Source organism: Musa acuminata, chromosome BXJ2-8 (genome assembly GCF_036884655.1).
Source record: "Musa acuminata AAA Group cultivar baxijiao chromosome BXJ2-8, Cavendish_Baxijiao_AAA, whole genome shotgun sequence".
NCBI classification, from domain to species: domain Eukaryota; kingdom Viridiplantae; phylum Streptophyta; class Magnoliopsida; order Zingiberales; family Musaceae; genus Musa; species Musa acuminata.
The window spans coordinates 6,984,378-7,001,237 of NC_088345.1; the positions used below are offsets into that span (position 1 = coordinate 6,984,378).

At 35.8% G+C, this 16,860-nt stretch overlaps 1 protein-coding gene across 2 annotated transcripts; it reads right to left on the bottom strand.

The window, feature by feature from the left end:
* Positions 1–7,147: 7,147 nt before the first annotated feature.
* Positions 7,148–16,397, bottom strand: LOC135618959 (ubiquitin carboxyl-terminal hydrolase 24-like). Of its 2 annotated transcripts, XM_065120462.1 has the most exons (7): positions 16,027–16,397; positions 13,860–14,480; positions 13,577–13,764; positions 10,538–10,785; positions 9,476–9,618; positions 7,706–7,882; positions 7,148–7,474 (listed from the first exon to the last, which is right to left on the bottom strand). In XM_065120462.1, the coding sequence occupies exons 1-7, from the start codon at positions 16,039–16,041 to the stop codon at positions 7,283–7,285; spliced, it is 1,584 nt and encodes a 527-aa protein (XP_064976534.1). In that variant the 5' UTR covers positions 16,042–16,397; the 3' UTR covers positions 7,148–7,282. The 2 variants fall into 2 exon arrangements, with proteins under 2 accessions (XP_064976534.1, XP_064976532.1); XM_065120460.1 differs by lacking the exon at positions 16,027–16,397 and having other exon boundaries at positions 13,860–14,498.
* Between the last annotated feature and the right edge of the window lie 463 nt (positions 16,398–16,860).

Below are 16,860 nucleotides of genomic sequence, written 5' to 3' on the forward strand. Positions count from 1 at the left end.
ATAACAACAAACGCGGAGGAACGGCGACGGGAGTTGCCTTCTGATATGGGCAGCTACATCATTCGTTACCCGACCCCCGCCCACTCGTCTTCCACCCACGATGACGCACCGGACGATGAAGCGGGACCCGGGAGAGAGGCCTGTGGGCGAGCGGGTGCCGAGGCAGGCGGACGTCCGGGGATTTCTCCCGTGGATTCATGCGATGACGCCGTACGAGACAGCTGTCCTCCGCTAATTCCAGCTAATCCCCGCTCAGAGCCGTACCGAACCACAGCTTCCTCCCCCGAGGCACACCATTACCGTCTCTCCCCCAACCTAATAATATTATTTATTGTTATCATATGTAGGGTGTGTATATAATATAAGATAAATCACGTCCCTCGAAAGAGTTCAAGAAAAAGAATAAATAATGAGCTGGAAAATATAAAGAGAGGGACTTGCCTCGGATTAGGCGACCCGAGGCCTCGCGATGCAGCCACAGTCCGGGGCTCGAGTTCGACTGGGTCCGCGAGCCTCGGGCGCGCCGAAGCCCGCGCGGCGTTCCGCCATGATCCACCGTCCGTTTCCCGCTTTCGATCGATCTGCGTCCGTGTGGAACGCCAGGAGGACCAACCGACGACCCACGCCACGACTTAACTCACGGCTCTGTGAATCAAACATCCCAAGCATAATGTATACATAGAACAACTACTTACCTTTTATTCTTAGATAGCGTAGTTGTTTATAGAAGAATCAAATCTTATTTTTAATCGTAAATTTATCGGAACTTCAAAAATATCTATCAACCTATCGTAAGAGAGGATTTGAACAGCACTCTCCTGTTATAGTGACTTAAAATGCTTCTAAAATTTTAGTGGGAATCAATTTTAAGCTCATCATTAACCATTAATTATGTGTTTTATAATAAAATAAATAATAATAATAATAATAATAATGACAATGACACAGTGCCTTTTCAACTAGTGTAATTGTTAGATAGATAGTGAATCAGAATTTGGTGTATATTATGCTTGTTTAACATGCTTTAATTAAAATATTTGGAGTTGGAGGAGTCTGATTTCCATCTAACGTGGAGCTTCCAACTCCTCCTACCAAAATGGCGAATATTTAACTCATACAAATCATAAAGTAAACTAAAGGCCCACTATGGTTGTCAATTATACGTCAACCTTACGTTAAAGTGTGGGAACATGCAACTATAGTGAAGCAAGAATGTCAAACCACTTAAAAGTGATCCAAGTTGTGTTTGTCCACATTGGGCTCCTCTCGTCTTCCTCTTGGTTAATCTTCTCTATGGCATGGATACGACGAAAGGCACGGCTCAAGTAGCACCGCCCTTTCCTCCTCGCCTTGACTTAGCGTTGCGGCCACTAATAGCCATTCATGGACACCATGTGAGACTTCTCATCTTGATGTCATGTTCCACCATCGCTACTTATTACTGTGTCTCGTTTGGCCATCAAATCATCAACTTGACATGTACATGGCATAACCAAGCGCACATCATACATGACGATGTAAGATTAGCTATCGCTGAGTAGAAATCACGTAAATATTAGGATGTTAAATCAAAATTTACGATTAAATAGGAATTTAATATGAGACTCTTAGTCAAGGTAGAAGTCTTTTTGTGCCGATCGAGAACTGAGTCTTTGATTTCACTCTCTTTAAATAGAGGCATGCACTGAAAGTAAAAGGAGATGATAGAATTGTATTGGGCTAATTATATATTACCCAATAGTTAGGTAATTTTTATATTTTTAAAAGTTAGATTGATACCCTTATCCTAACATCATCGATTTTACTAATAAAAATATATATATATATAATATAAAATAATAATTTTAACGTTTGGTGGTGTATCAATAGTAACTAATGCAAAGCGATAATGGAGCGCTCTATGGCTCTGTCACGGAGCGATGTTTGTGGCACAGAGTCATTGGTGCCGGTCTCGAAATTATCAAAACCCTACAGTTGGCTCCCCCGCCCGCTCTTCAAAACCCTCAATAGCGTCTCCGCCTTACTTTTCCCTCCTTGTGCTCACCTTATTGTCATTGCCAGCTAGAGCCCTCATGATCGCCTCCACCCCATCTACCTCCTTGACATCCCTCATCACTTTGTCTCCGTCATTCTTTACCAAGTTCGGTAGCGTAGCCGTAGTGTTTTATTTCGCCCTTCCACTCCCTCCAACCACAAGATCCACCAAGACGTTAAAAATGCCCACCCTCCGGAATGGCTCTATATTCTCGTTGCATCTTGCCACCTGGGTGACCACTGTTGTTGCGTCCTCCACTGCCCTCCTCTGCCCGTCCTTCACCACTAGTGCAAAGAGGGGTGATACGGTACCCAACTCGACAAGGACTATGCAATTGAGCGGGTAGAGGGCCAGGTCAAAGAGGGCCTTGAGCGCATCCTTAATGGACCTATCGACGCACCGAGGGCGATGATGAGAGGCTTCTTTGATCCGATGATAGAGTAGTACACTTTGATGGAGAGGAGATTATAAAGGTTATGATGCCATGCTAAAGAGAGATGGGGGAGAGAAGGCAGAGGACAATGGCAAGGGCATCGAGGATGCTTGGAGTGCACATGAGCGCCTCACGGGTGGAGATGGAGAGATTGAGGAGGTAGCAACGGCGTTCTCCTAGGCCTCAGTTGCGGATGAGTGGTGGTGGTGGTGGTTGATGAGGCGAGTGGCAAGGAGGGAGATGCACATCTTCGGGTCTTGCTTCAGAAGGTGATAGATTTCCGTGATGACTTTGGTAGCAGACTTTGATCCCGCGATGACGGAGCACCGATGCAGATATAGAGCGGTACAAGGGCCACTCGGCAACTACGTCGACGTCGACACCACTAGCGCCACTATCTATCACCACAAACTATACTATTAAGGTTATCTTTTTACTATTTATTTTTATATTTTTGTTAGTAAAACTAATATTGTTCGGATGAATCGACCTATATGTTTCACTTTCGTAATTATAAAAATATCAATATAATTTTTTTAAAGTAGAAAAATTAAAATATAAAAATAAAAAACTACATAGAGTAATATTATGTAATTAGTTTGAATTATATGTGATCGATACTTTGTTAAGTCTACCAACATTATCTTTTCATGAACTCCACTAAAACACATACATGTAGATGTAGAAGTAAACTAGATTCCGAGTGCGCACTAAAACGAGGGATCATATGGCCAAATTCCATTAGAACACGGAACAACATGAATGCAATTATTTATTAATATTATATGATAAATCTAAAGGTGAACTGCGTATTAATGACAAACAAATTGGGTCATTAATGATTCTAGCCGTAGCTTTCATGATAGTCACCTAGAAAAAGTGATCCAACACAATGTTGGATGCAATTCGCCGTGCAATAAATTAAGCTAAACCCAAGCAGAAGGCGCCACTAGAGAAGATTTGATGTAATCAATGAAATCCAACATGGATTACTTTTCTTTCTCTAAATCTTCCAATGGATTGCCCTCATTGGTGAGGTTCTCTATACAAGTACGCATGACCCACCCAACAAGAACAAAGCAACACTAAGGTTACGCTCGATCAGTGAGGTCACCCTCAAGAAATCTTCTCCTTGGGAAAACCCTACAAGGATACAACCTAACTCGTAGGTATCATTGTCCACTTGCTTCTACGAGCTCATGTGTCTCTGCCATTCGATCACATGAATTGTAGCATTCTAGATGTGTTCTTTGTCAATGCATTGGAGATCTGTACATGGGATCTTGTCCCTATTTTCCTATGCTCAAGTGGAGGTCAATTCTATGTGGTTCGAATCTCTATTCTACTATCTTCCCACGTTAAGAAAAGGCTTAGCTTTGTATATAGAAGAAGTAGCACCTTTGACATATTCTTTCTCCATCATCTCTTTAGTGTTATAAATTGTTCAAATTAAAAAGAAAAAAATCTTTTCAAAAGATTTATTTGAAAAGGTGATTTCTTTTGTAGTTATTTTTCAAAGATTATGTTTTTTGAGAAAAATATCTATAAATAGGTATTTGAGGGTAAATAATATAGACATCTCTTTCATACTCTTTTTCTTTACTCTTCAAGTGATTGAATTAAACATTCTCTAATTTCTCTTTGAAGATTCTTTATTATTTGCTTAATACAGATCTTCTGAAGGCTTGTCATATCTACTAAAACTATTCGCATCATTTTTAGGAAAGTGTTTATATACGTTTCAAGCTTAAATATATTTCTTAAAGTAGTCGATCTTGTGTTTGTTATTTATTTTCATAGTAATTTCATCATCTTTTTTGTTGTATTTTTCCAACATTTTGATGATCCATTTACATGTCATTGTTTTCTTGTAGGATCTTTCGAACACAAATCAACCACAGGAGTCAAAACACGTGATCAAACATGGCTGGAATCGAGGTGGGTCATCCATCTTTGGGATCTTGTGCTGAGCTCACCAACAAATAATATTTGAAGACCCAATCAACGGAAACCACGTTTACGCCGGTGGGTCAAGCCGACGGTCAGAGATGAAGTCTAGAAAAGTCTTCAAAAATAATACTTTGTTCTTGATCCCAGAATCTATGACAGAATCTTGTTAGTGTCACTAGATTGTATGTATTACCTCATTGTTTGTTTATTTAATCATCCAATTCAGCTTATGCTAAGTTTATTGTTCATCATGACAAGGAGAACATCTGCCTCGTTGGGAGATTAAAACCTGATTAGATTTAGATTATGCAATTTGCACAAGCATCTTGTGGTAGAATCAACATGGCCAGCATAGTCTATCTCAATAAAATAAAAAGGAAAAGGGAGGTGGCCAAGAGCTTGTTTAGGTAGTTTTGGTAAGTGACATGATTGATGTATGCCATAAGCACTTATTCAACTATCCAAGAAGTCAATTTTCTATTATCAAAGAATAAATCAGTAGATTACACTGAAGAAGCTGAATTCAGCTTTACTTGGATTTGGCAGCATAAATCAGTCAATTTTCTATTATCAAAGAATAATTCAATATGTCCTAAAATAGGCTTGATGTGTGAATAAATATTAAGTGTATGGATAATTTTTTAATTAAATATTAGAAAAAAATAAATATATACATAATTCAAACTCATAATCCATTGTAATATCATCTTTAAAAAAAATGATTGGACCTCACAATTTTGAAAGGCTTAAAGTTGTTAGGAAAAAGAATCCAATATATACTTTAATATTATGGAATATTTAGATTTGATTCATTTGCACTAATAATCCAGATAAGGAAACTTTGTAAGATAAATCAAGCATCATAGTCCCTATTTCTCCCATTTACTTTGGAGAATTAGGTGGTGGAGTGACAAATGTTGGAGAGGAAAAGGAAAACATGTATTTACATTGTAGAAGAAATGTTTCTAATCATGCTATTGTTAAGAGGCATTTTCATTTTTTTAAAGATGCAATTATTCTCCTAATTGTTTATGTTTAATGTATAGTGAAATCTCTCCATGGGAGGTGATTCTCCTCGCCACACAATGATAGGATTAGGGGAAGAGACCAGATTTGCTTACAATGTTAAATGAAATAGAAAGTTATTGTAAAAGAAGTTTCTCTTAACTCATCAAAAAAGCATTAGGTTGACAACGTTTGTTTTACGTTTGGAATGTCGTCTAGTATTGGAAGGAGACATTAAACTCCAATGGAACTTTGGAAATCTTAAGATCATTCTCATGTTTGTTGTTAGGGAAAAATATTATTTACATCTCGATCAGCTTGACGTGATCCAACTCATACATAAGAATGTTCAAGGTACATTTGATGTAGAAATATCATGCTCCAGAGTTGGTTCTGAGATTAAAATATTATTTAAAGTGTGATTTTTCGATCCGATCCCTATGATACTCAAATTAACAAGGTTTTTAAATGTGGATTAAAATAGTTCTCCCCAAGGAGTTATCTTTCTTCTTGTTTAGAATACCTTTTTATACTTTTGAAAGAGGAAAAAAAAATTATAATTATTTTTTTTATTATAAAGAAGGAGAAGAAGATTTAGGATTATCTTTATTGTCATAAAGGGAGAGAAGGGAGTTTGCACTTCTCTTCCTTGTCATGAATGAGAAAGAAGTTTACAATTTTCTATTATGATTCTCGTAGAAGGATGAAGGATGACATGGATTTTACGTGATAGTCGTGTGCCAACTGTTGATAAATTTCTTATTCTTTGTGATACAAATATATACTTTGAAACCAAAAGATAACAATGCAAGTGGTTGATAAATTTTCTTCATATATATATATATATATATATATATATATATATATATATGTATGTATATATGTATATATGTATGTATATATGTATATATGTATATATATATGTATATATATATATGTGTATATGTATATATATATATATATGTGTATATGTATATATGTATATATGTATATATACATATATACATATATACATATATACATATACACATATACATATATACATATACACATATACATATATACATATACATATATACATATATACATACATATATATATATATGTACATATACATATATATATATACATATATATATATATACATATACATATATATATACATATACATATATATATATATATATACATATACATATATATATATACATATATATATATATATATATATGTATGTATGTATGTATGTATGTATGTATATATATATATATATATATATATAGTGTTTACTGACTCCAAACACAACTTATTATGACACATGAACATTATATCGAACCTTTAACTTGATAGCTTTTGCATGTTATTGGATACAAGCTTCGATCTCATTTTTCACTATCTTTGACACTTAAATGCGTTAGCGTAATCCTATTAGCTAAATGAAAGCCACATATCACATTAGCATAATGTATTGACCACATATCTATCAAGTCAGTATCATGTCTTCGGAGTTACATTAGCCAATAAACAAACTATAACATGTCTTCAAATGCAAATTAGAAAAAGAAGAGGTGGTCATTATCCTATATAACAAGATGTAGTGTGACCTAACCCACTTCACATGCTTTTCTAGCACAATAGAGATACAAACACAGAGAGACTTCGGCAAGATCTCGAGAGAATCTAGTTTTTGTTTCCTTTTCCACGAAGTAGAAGGAACCATCAACTGGAACGAAGCAAAACTGAGTTATATTGTAATTTTTCCACTTTCCAACAGAAAGCAACTGAGAGTATTCACATGCAATTAGATACAGCCAGGTTTCGGTTTCATCAGGATGGACACGACCATAAATAATATGATGTCACTGTATTTGTTTGTAGAACAAGACGTAAGCCCGGTCATGCAAGACTTTGTTTGGAGTGACGGCCGTGACAGATGCATCGTCGTAGTGAAGCCAGCGACCACTGGAACACTTTGCGTTGGCAGTGTAATGACCCTCTGAGGGTCCTTGGCCATGGTGCGTGATGGTGGCTACAAGCTCATATCTCCGGCTCTGCAAACAGAATCTCTGGAGAATGAGGACAATTCAAGGTTTCCATGACATTCTCCCGGGCACATCAGCTCCCCCAATGAGAAAGGAAACCAGAGGTAAATGTATCATGAATCAATTAGAAATTTTAGAAAGTAAGATCTGAAAGTCTCCTTTTTAAGGAGCTAAGATGGTTAAAAAGACATTCACTTTTGTTTCTCAGGAATATCAAGAGTTCATGCAGAGGAAACTGACCTCTGAAGATGGTGAGACTATGAGTTCATGGACGAGAACCAGCTCAAGTGGGAAATGGACAGGTTTATGCAGTTTTGTGCTTCCTTCACTTCCATAGCTAAACCGCATCAGGTGCAGTATCATTACCTTGGACAGTTTTTGTAACTTCACTGATTTGCTGGCACTGACTAACCCAGCCTGCAAAAGAGAAGATACGATGATCTGTCAAAACCAGGGAGCACAATGAGACTTCAAGGCAAAGAAAGATAAAGCCCACTTAGTTATCGCTATCAATGAGTTAACAAGATTACAAAGGCAAGAGAAAAAATATATATTAAAATTTGGCAAGTGCAAACATGATGAATTTAATGTATTCTAATTGAAAGAATAACAATTCTTGTTTTTGACTACATGCAAAATTGTCCAAATCTGCATGTCAGCTTGCTGTTACCTGCCAAACAAAACAAGGTACAACTTTGTGGACTTACAACTATGCACGGACTAAGGAATCATGAAAGTTCATTAAAAGTGTAAGGAGAAGGTTACAAACTCAGAATACACCTCGTATATAATATTCTATGAACTTTGGAAACTTAAGAACACCCACCCGGCCACCCCTCTAGGACTTTTTTCTTTCAAACAATTTTAGATAATTTTGCGATACAATAGTAATACTTGGAGTTGAGTTTAAGTAGTTAAACTGATTTTATCAGAATGGTACCAGAATTGTACTAATTCATGATGAAGACACTTGCAGTCTGTAAAGTTGTATTCATTCTACATTTAATGCTATCCATCGATTAACTAGATCAATTTTGTTCCCAAAATAAGAAAAATTAAGCTATAAACTTTAGATAAAAGTTGTCCAATGCTTTCATGGATATGATAAGAAACTTTAAACCCAAAAGTTACATCACTTGAACCCAATTAAATGTAAATAGGAAGATAGCATATATGGCACTGCATGGTTGAGAAATTGCATATAGACATATCACACTGTAATATATATATCCTTCTAAATTACTGGAATTTAGTATCAATGTAAAGCAAAAGATTCTCTTTACTTAAGAGGGGTAAGATTGCATACATTGACAGGAGCCTCTTACACTAGGCAACCTTTTATATATATACATATATCCCTCTAAGTTTTAGACTATATGTACCCCTCTAGTCATCACTTATTCTATCCATGTTATCCATGGTTAATGACGATTAATAAATAAGTAAACGAGAATGCCTTCATTGCCATTCTCCTCATGAAACTGACCTTAACTTTCATTCCCAATTAGGATATCAAACTTGAAAGACTAGGTTAACTTTTTTTAAAAGGTTTTTTTACAGAAATTAAGATAGAAAGTGTTAAATACTAAAATGCAGAGTTCAAAGCTCCAATTTACCTTTAATGCAGTAACTTCTGAGAAATTGTTGTTTTATAACTAGAAAATTTTGTGCATCTCATTGACCTCACATGATGACTAATATCAATTTTAGCCAAACAAAAACCCTTAAGGATTCTGAAAATCAGTTCCATTTTCTCTGAGTTATGAATAGCAATCTTATTAAAATATTTAGAAAGCAAAAAAAATGTATAAAAACCACATTGCTTATTAAGCAGACATGAATTCCTATGACCTCCTGGGGTTAACTTAATATTATCAAACGTGATGTCCTTCAGCATTACCCAAGCCTAGGATGATTGTAGAACTAAATGCAAGTATTAAATATATGGTTCTCTTGATTAGTGCTTTAAGAAGTTGGCACAAAGCCATACTATAATCAAAAAGTCGATACCTTGCCAGCTGATGTCCTGTATCCTTCAAGAGTTTCAGGAGCAGCAAACAAATGCAGTGCATCTTCAATAGTATTAACAGACTCGGGAAAAATGTCAAGGTGAAGCAAGAGGAAAGGCTGAACTGTTGCTGAAGCCTTGTTTCCTGAACCACAAGTTGTAAATAAACCAAATAGATGGCAACAATAACGGCCTTCAATTCATAGAAATACTACAAAGAACTCTAATCTGATGTTTAAACAATTAAGGAAATTGGTGGTCAAGTATCAATGAGCTGTGAAAAGAAATCAACACATTCTATAGTCAAAGAAGCCAAAATATCAGACATCTGCAGTCTAACAAAGGAGTGTCATTAAATGATTGCACTTCAATGAATATAGTAATTTCTCATTTCTTTTGCCTAACTTAACTTTTACCAATCCATCTTCTAATGCCTTCAAATAATTTACTTCTAGTCCAACATTTGAAGACAAGACTCAAGTTGGTACCAGCAAGGTCCTAATCCAGTACAAACTACAGAAGCCATCATTACAAAAGAAAGGCTCCCCTGCATGCATCAGTTGATAACTTAAAAAACTTAAAACATACAATATGTCAACATGATATTGGCAATTTTAATGATAACAAAAAGCAATAACAGGGTTACACTGTTAAAAACAAAAAGAAACATGTAACTGCTTTTTTATTAGTTTACCAAGGTGTTTAGTGATTCTATGAGGATCATAGCATATAAAGGTATGTGATAATTGCCTGGAAAGGAGATCACTTAATAACTAATATTACCAAATGACTTGGAGTTCCTTCTTGTTTGAGAAGATTCTGATGAAATATACATAGCACACCTCTATATCATCAAGAAGACAATCATAGAAAAGTAGACAAAGAGGAAACACCTACAATGCTTATGATAGCAAGGTGCTGTAAAGAATCTACACAAAATACTACCAGTACAACTTTTAAAAGATACAGCTACTTAACAAGTGATGAGAATAAATGCAGAACTTCAGAAAATCTTGGAGCAACATGTATAACAGTGTCCAATAAATATTAAAGATGTAACTCACCTCTTGCTTTTACAACACTCCTCAGTTGGCCCCCAAAAATTGCACTAAGCTGAGATGGAAAAAAGCTCTGTGTTCTCGTGAAAGCAGACCTGTTCTTTGGTCCAACTGTTTCCCAGCCATCATCTTCAGAAGAAGAAATGAGAGGGACTTCACCTCCATCTGTACTTGCAAAAATACCATCAAGCTTCAACAATTCATCATGCATTTGATCCATGATAAAACTTAAGAACTCTTGGGCATCTTCTTGTCTGCAGAAGATATGATTTTGAATGGTACTTATTAGTAGAGAATTATTATTTATTTATTTTTACAATTAGTAGAGAATTATTAGTAGAGAAGCTAGTAAAGCACATAATTGAGGTCACTGTTCCATAAATTTAAATTATCCATATTTCACAATATTGGTCGGGCCTGAAGATTAGGCACCAAAAGTAAATATTAAAAGTATCTGCCAGAACTTTCCTTTTTCTCCACACCACACCTTCACAGCTTGTTATCACACATTAAGTAGACAATTTAAGCTACATAGAGAGTAAGATGGATTAAACCGTAAACCCTGTGCACAATATGACCGATTTAGTTTTCCCATTAACAGTGTTCCCAGAATAGTGTAGATAAATCTCAAAGAATTATGTTGCATCCAGATTGGTCATTTTCATGCTATATTAACATTTTTATATGTTAAATATAAATTTTATAAGCACTGCTACAAATTTCAGGAAGTCTGCAACTATCGCACCATCAAAAGATATTTATAATATAATCGGGGTTATAACTTGAAGTCCTCTCTAAGATGACTTCCAGTATTCCCTCACTCTCAATAAATGCTACCAGTACGATCTCCTTCAATTTTAATCTGCTCTACCACCAAGGATAAGCACTTCCTAGTTTAAGGACTCGAAGATGAAACAGTTAAACATCACATTGCTTATGCTAAAATAATCAACTGTAGAAATCAACAGATAAGTAGGACTAGTTTCTTAAACAAGGATTGCCAACAGATTTCCTTGTCTTGATTCATTTTCTCACTTATTCAAGGCAAAAGATGACTCAGACTTCTGACAACAACCTATTTCTACTGGAGCACCATGTGGTTGACAGCGACAGAGATGCTGGTTTCTCCAAGTGACAGATATGGGCATCAGATAAGGTAAATTTGGTAAATCCAGATACTGCAAAAGGTATACACACTCTAAAGCATCTACTTATGATCATCAAATAACCCTAAGACAGTACATAAATGGGAACTTTTGAGCTTTGATAATCATCAAGAACATGCTGAAAGGTGATGGATAGAAAATGAGCAATTAAATAAAAGCAGATAAAGAGATACTATCGTGTCTATAATGCTTCCTTATTTTTTATAAGAGTATGTACTATGTAGCATGGCAATAGATGTGCAATGTACATATATTTTCTGTTCTCCTATATTCATTTGGCATTGTAAGGCTTGTCTGATGCAAGTATAGTGGAAAATCTTTTGATCCCTATCATCAAGTATCAATCATGCAAATATGCATATTAGCACTAACAAGTTGATACACCTCCAAGATGTCATAAGAGTTCAGATTATTAGAACTGATAAAAACCATAAAACACAAATCTATGAGATGTGAAGAAAAGGGCATCAATTCATGTATATGATTATCTGTGATCAACAAATCAACATTGATGAGGCCCAAAACCCATATCATAGATTTCCTAGGATCTGCCAATCATAAACCTTCCGTAGATAAACACCCACAAATTTAAAGCAATAGGGTATATCATAAAAAAATATAATACTGATATACTTGCATTCTAGAATTTTGTAGATTGCAAAGTGTTTGTCACTGTTCTTATATTTCTTTATCTATATTCTTTATCAATTTGATATTACAACCTTTTTCAAATAATCTCTGATCCAGCCAATCCTGCTTATCTAATGCCAAATTCATGACCATTTCCATACTTATCTTGCAAACATTGCCATGAATTACTATTCTCTAAGCAAAAACAAGCTCCACAAATAATCGAGATACACAAGAAACATTCCCTTGCTCAAGACTATTTTCCAACTCAGGTAGATTATAGCATCTTGGTGCCTAATTAACTAGAATGTGGAATGCTAGCCCATGGTATAGGTGCAGCGACAGGGTACTCCACTTTGTTTGATTCAAGATACATATGGATCAAGACAAGTTGGTCCTTCATTTTCAAACATGATAAGCATTAAACCACTTATTTAAACTGCTTACTACATAAAGATATTGAGATCAAACCAAGTCATACTGGCACATATAATTCTGTTAAAAACAGCAGTGGTAGAAGACTTGAAAGTATTAGTTCAATACTAGTTGTTGTTCATTACTTTGTTGTTTCAAGCCTCTTGAATGAATTTTGGAATAGGAATGTCCTATATGGATTATACTTGTTATTAGCTGATTTCTATCAAACTGGATGTTACTCAAAATTTCTAATTTTTGTGAACCAAATTTCCTATCGCAAGCATTGGCAACACAAGGGTATAGTGAACCAGAACATGGAGCTCAAGGTCCCAAGGGTGTGCAGTGATCCTCGCAACTATGCATGATGGCAGAGCTGCACCTCAGGTTATTGTCTAGTAAACTGATCACGTTAATATGCAACCTTAGCTTTTATCGAATGCACATTGGAACTATTGGAGCGAGAGTGAAAGGAAACTGCTCCAACTTCAAAAGGTTCAAGCTGCAGATATCATTTGGTACGTATATCTCAAGACAGTGGGTGACTATGGTTGAATTCATATTCCATTCAACAACTTCACCAAGAATCAATTGAACCATAGTGCCTCTTTAAGATTCAGTTAACCAAGCTTATTATTTCACATATTTGTCACTGAGATGAAAAATAACAAGCATGAGAGAACAGATGCTATCCACATCAAAGATAATAGAGTAAATGGTTTTCGTCCTTCAAAATTGAGATGCAGGGTTCTGCATATATATGTACTTCAATCCAGAACAATTATAGGTCATCCATGCAATAGAAATCAAGCAACAGAACATGGACTGTACACACCTTGGCCTGCTTGATATTCCAATTGGCAGGTCTGGAGTAAACCTTTTTAGAACAGCATCAAACATAATTGGACTGAAAGATTTCCCACTCTCAAAGGTCACCTTTACGTTACTCTTTGCACTTAAAACATCGGGCATGTCAAATTCGGATATAAATTTGATAAATGTATGCAAGGTTGGGTAGCCAATCTAAAATTGAAACAAATACTCACTGTAAAGGTCAGAAAGAGAGAACAACAAAGGAAACAAGAAAAAAAAAAGAAAGTGTTCCATATGATCAAAACCTCTGGAATACTTTGAGATCTCAGATCCTGCAAAAGCTGTACGAACAGTGAACATGAGAGTAGTGCCTGCAATGTTGCATTCAAGAAGCATAGGTTTCCTGAATTTATTAAGCCTCTTGGGAGTATGCTTTTAACATTTGGTGCTTTATCAGCCAATGCTTTTGGAATGTCCACTACAGGAGACTCAATGGCTGAAGAATCAACAGAAATACTGTTGGCTTTTGATGCTTGAACCCATCCTTCTTGGACCTTTGGGCTTGCAGACAATTCTGCACCAGCAACTCCCTTTTCAGTTATATGGGGAGAAACTAAACCTAAAGTATCCTTCCGTTTCTCCATGAGTTCATCATCCTGGCACGAGTTGATGGCCTCTCCATTTGCTTTACTTGTTTGTAACCAATTATTAATTTTTCCCTGTTCATTTTTGCATGCCAGATCTGCAATCACATTTGACACTTGAATGCTGTTGGATCTTGCAGATGAATTATGTTCTTTTGATTCAGAGGCAAAGTCCACCGATCCAAAATGTCGTCCTGCCTTTTCGAAAGAACACATACACGCTGCAGATTGTCTCTGAAACAACCTAGTTTCTTCTTCAGTGAATGACCCAAATATCAAGACCTGCTTAAAGAAATGCATACAATTATATAATCAACAAAAGATCAGAATTCAAACACAATCATGACAAAACCTTTAAAAGTTATAATTTCATGAAGAAAAATCTTTCTGGCTGACAATGAAGATTTTTAATCAATAAAAAAAGCAAGGTAAATGATCTCTTGTCACAAAGTGATATGACTAGTAACAACATTAGCAGAATTGTTTAGGCAAGAATACATATTAGTGCAAAAACCACATTAGATTAACAAATTAAGGAAATTTGGGTGCACAATACACCGCAACTATTAACATGTACTAAAGATTGGGTGCCCAAATCAGAGCTTAATGTAGCCCTCCTAAGGGCTGCCAGCTGTATAAGGCAGCCTAATATAGCATCACCTGAGGTTAGGCTGTCGTTGAGCCCTTTCATGTTGATGACATCAAAATTTAGCAGCATTTATTGTCTAATTTGGTAAGGATGGCTACTACACTAATATGGTAAGCTTGACAGATGATTTTCAACACTACCAATGGCCCGTTAATCGGATAGGAGAATGCACAAAAATTCCAAAAGAAGGAAGGAATATTTGGACTACTAGCATTGCATTTAGGATTGTCTGAATTGAAGGAGACATACCAACTCAAGTCAAAGAAGGACAACATTCAATCCCAGGATTGAGACCTTCTAACTTGATCGCTCTTCCATATTCTCTAAATTGTCTAAATTGGTATAACGATCATCTACATTGTTATAGCAAACTAGATCCTTCCATAACCAAACTTGTATCCACAGAAATTTCTTCAAGTACCAACTTATGCCAGTACTAGGCATCCAAATACAAAATTTAGTGTGTCAGGGATCTCCCAAGAGATGAGCTCCAACTGGTACTGAATGCAAATAAATGGCTAAACAACATTGGTGCTTGGCATGGACTAGTAAGCTACAGAAACCTGATGGGTTTACACTGCTACAAAGACACTTGTGAGTTGTGACAACATGTAGATTCCTTTTTCTTGTTTAACAATGACAGGGGAAAGAAGAACTGGAAAGAGAGAGGGAAAAGAAAGTGCAAAGGCTACAAAGGTTCGAACAATACCACATGAATGGAATTATAAATTTGCAGGCATCAGAATTGTCAATCCCATGTACTACTTGTGGTGTTAGAAAGAAAAGCAAGAACCTTATATGTATTAAAAAAAGAGATGACACAAGTACAATTGAAACAGTAATTTCACAAGTAAATTTTTTTCCAAATTACACAAGTTCAATTTCCGACAATACACATGATGTGGTGTTTCAGACATGAAGATTTGGTAGCAACGAGACTTGTTTTCAAGGCATTAGTCACCCCAGTAGCTGCACACAAATGGATGCCCAATTTGCTACCTGATATTATACTGGCTAATTTGTAGACCCAAACATTATTACGTGGGAACCGACCTAATCAAGATCCTAACTTTCGGAAGTTCTGAAAATGCAAATTCCAGAAATCAATACCCCAAAAAGGGTTCTCATACAAACAAATTGAATATGACTCGAAGATTCCGAAATTGCAAAAGGAATCACCTTCTGGTCACTCATGTTGCTCGCCAAGCCGAAGAACCACCTCGGAATGATCGAACGGTCTCAAAAAAAGCCTCCTTTCTCCGGTAGTCGAAGCAAGAAGCGAGCCGTATTAAAGAAGAAGGCGAACTTAGGGCTGGAAACCCGGCCGAGAGGAAGACACCACGGGAAACGCCGAGCGAAGACATGAAAGGAGAGAGACGATGCGAGGGCGAAATAAAGAAAGCGGGAATAGCATTTGAGGAGGGATCCAACCTCTCTCCGGGTCACCTGCACTAGCTCGCCACCGCCGGAGCGGAGCATTCGGCCTAGGGAGTTGCGCTAGGCTTGAAGGGTAAGAAGATGGGGCTTTTTCCTCTCGATGAAAAAGACAAAGAGGTTTTGTATCGGAAAATTGCACATATTCATATTAATCCCTTTTAAGTCCACGTATATATATATATATATATATATATATATATATATATATATATATATACACATATATATATATATACATATATATATATATACACATGTATATATATATATATACATATATATACATATACATATATATATATATATATATATATATATATACACACACACATATATATATATACACATATATATATATACATATACACATATATATATACATATATATATTAAAAAAAACTCATACTTTTAAAAAAAAATTATACAATGCTTTTTTTTTTTTTTCAGAAACCCTTTTACCCCTATCAGTCATCGTCCTTCCTCATGTCTCTACCCTATTATTTATTCTTTTTTATCTTAAACAAATGCTCGTAGCCTTTGTCATTGTTATTTTATCTTCGTCTCCTCACTATCATT

Excerpts from the sequence above, each read along its gene's own strand:
- LOC135618959 (XM_065120460.1), bottom strand. The coding sequence starts at position 14,498 with ATGCATTTCTTTAAGCAGGTCTTGATATTTGGGTCATTCACTGAAGAA. Across the intron at positions 7,883-9,475 it reads ACAGGACATCAGCTGGCAAG|GCTGGGTTAGTCAGTGCCAG; the intron begins GTATCGACTTTT and ends TCTCTTTTGCAG. Across the intron at positions 7,475-7,705 it reads TAGTCTCACCATCTTCAGAG|AGCCGGAGATATGAGCTTGT; the intron begins GTCAGTTTCCTC and ends TTCTGTTTGCAG.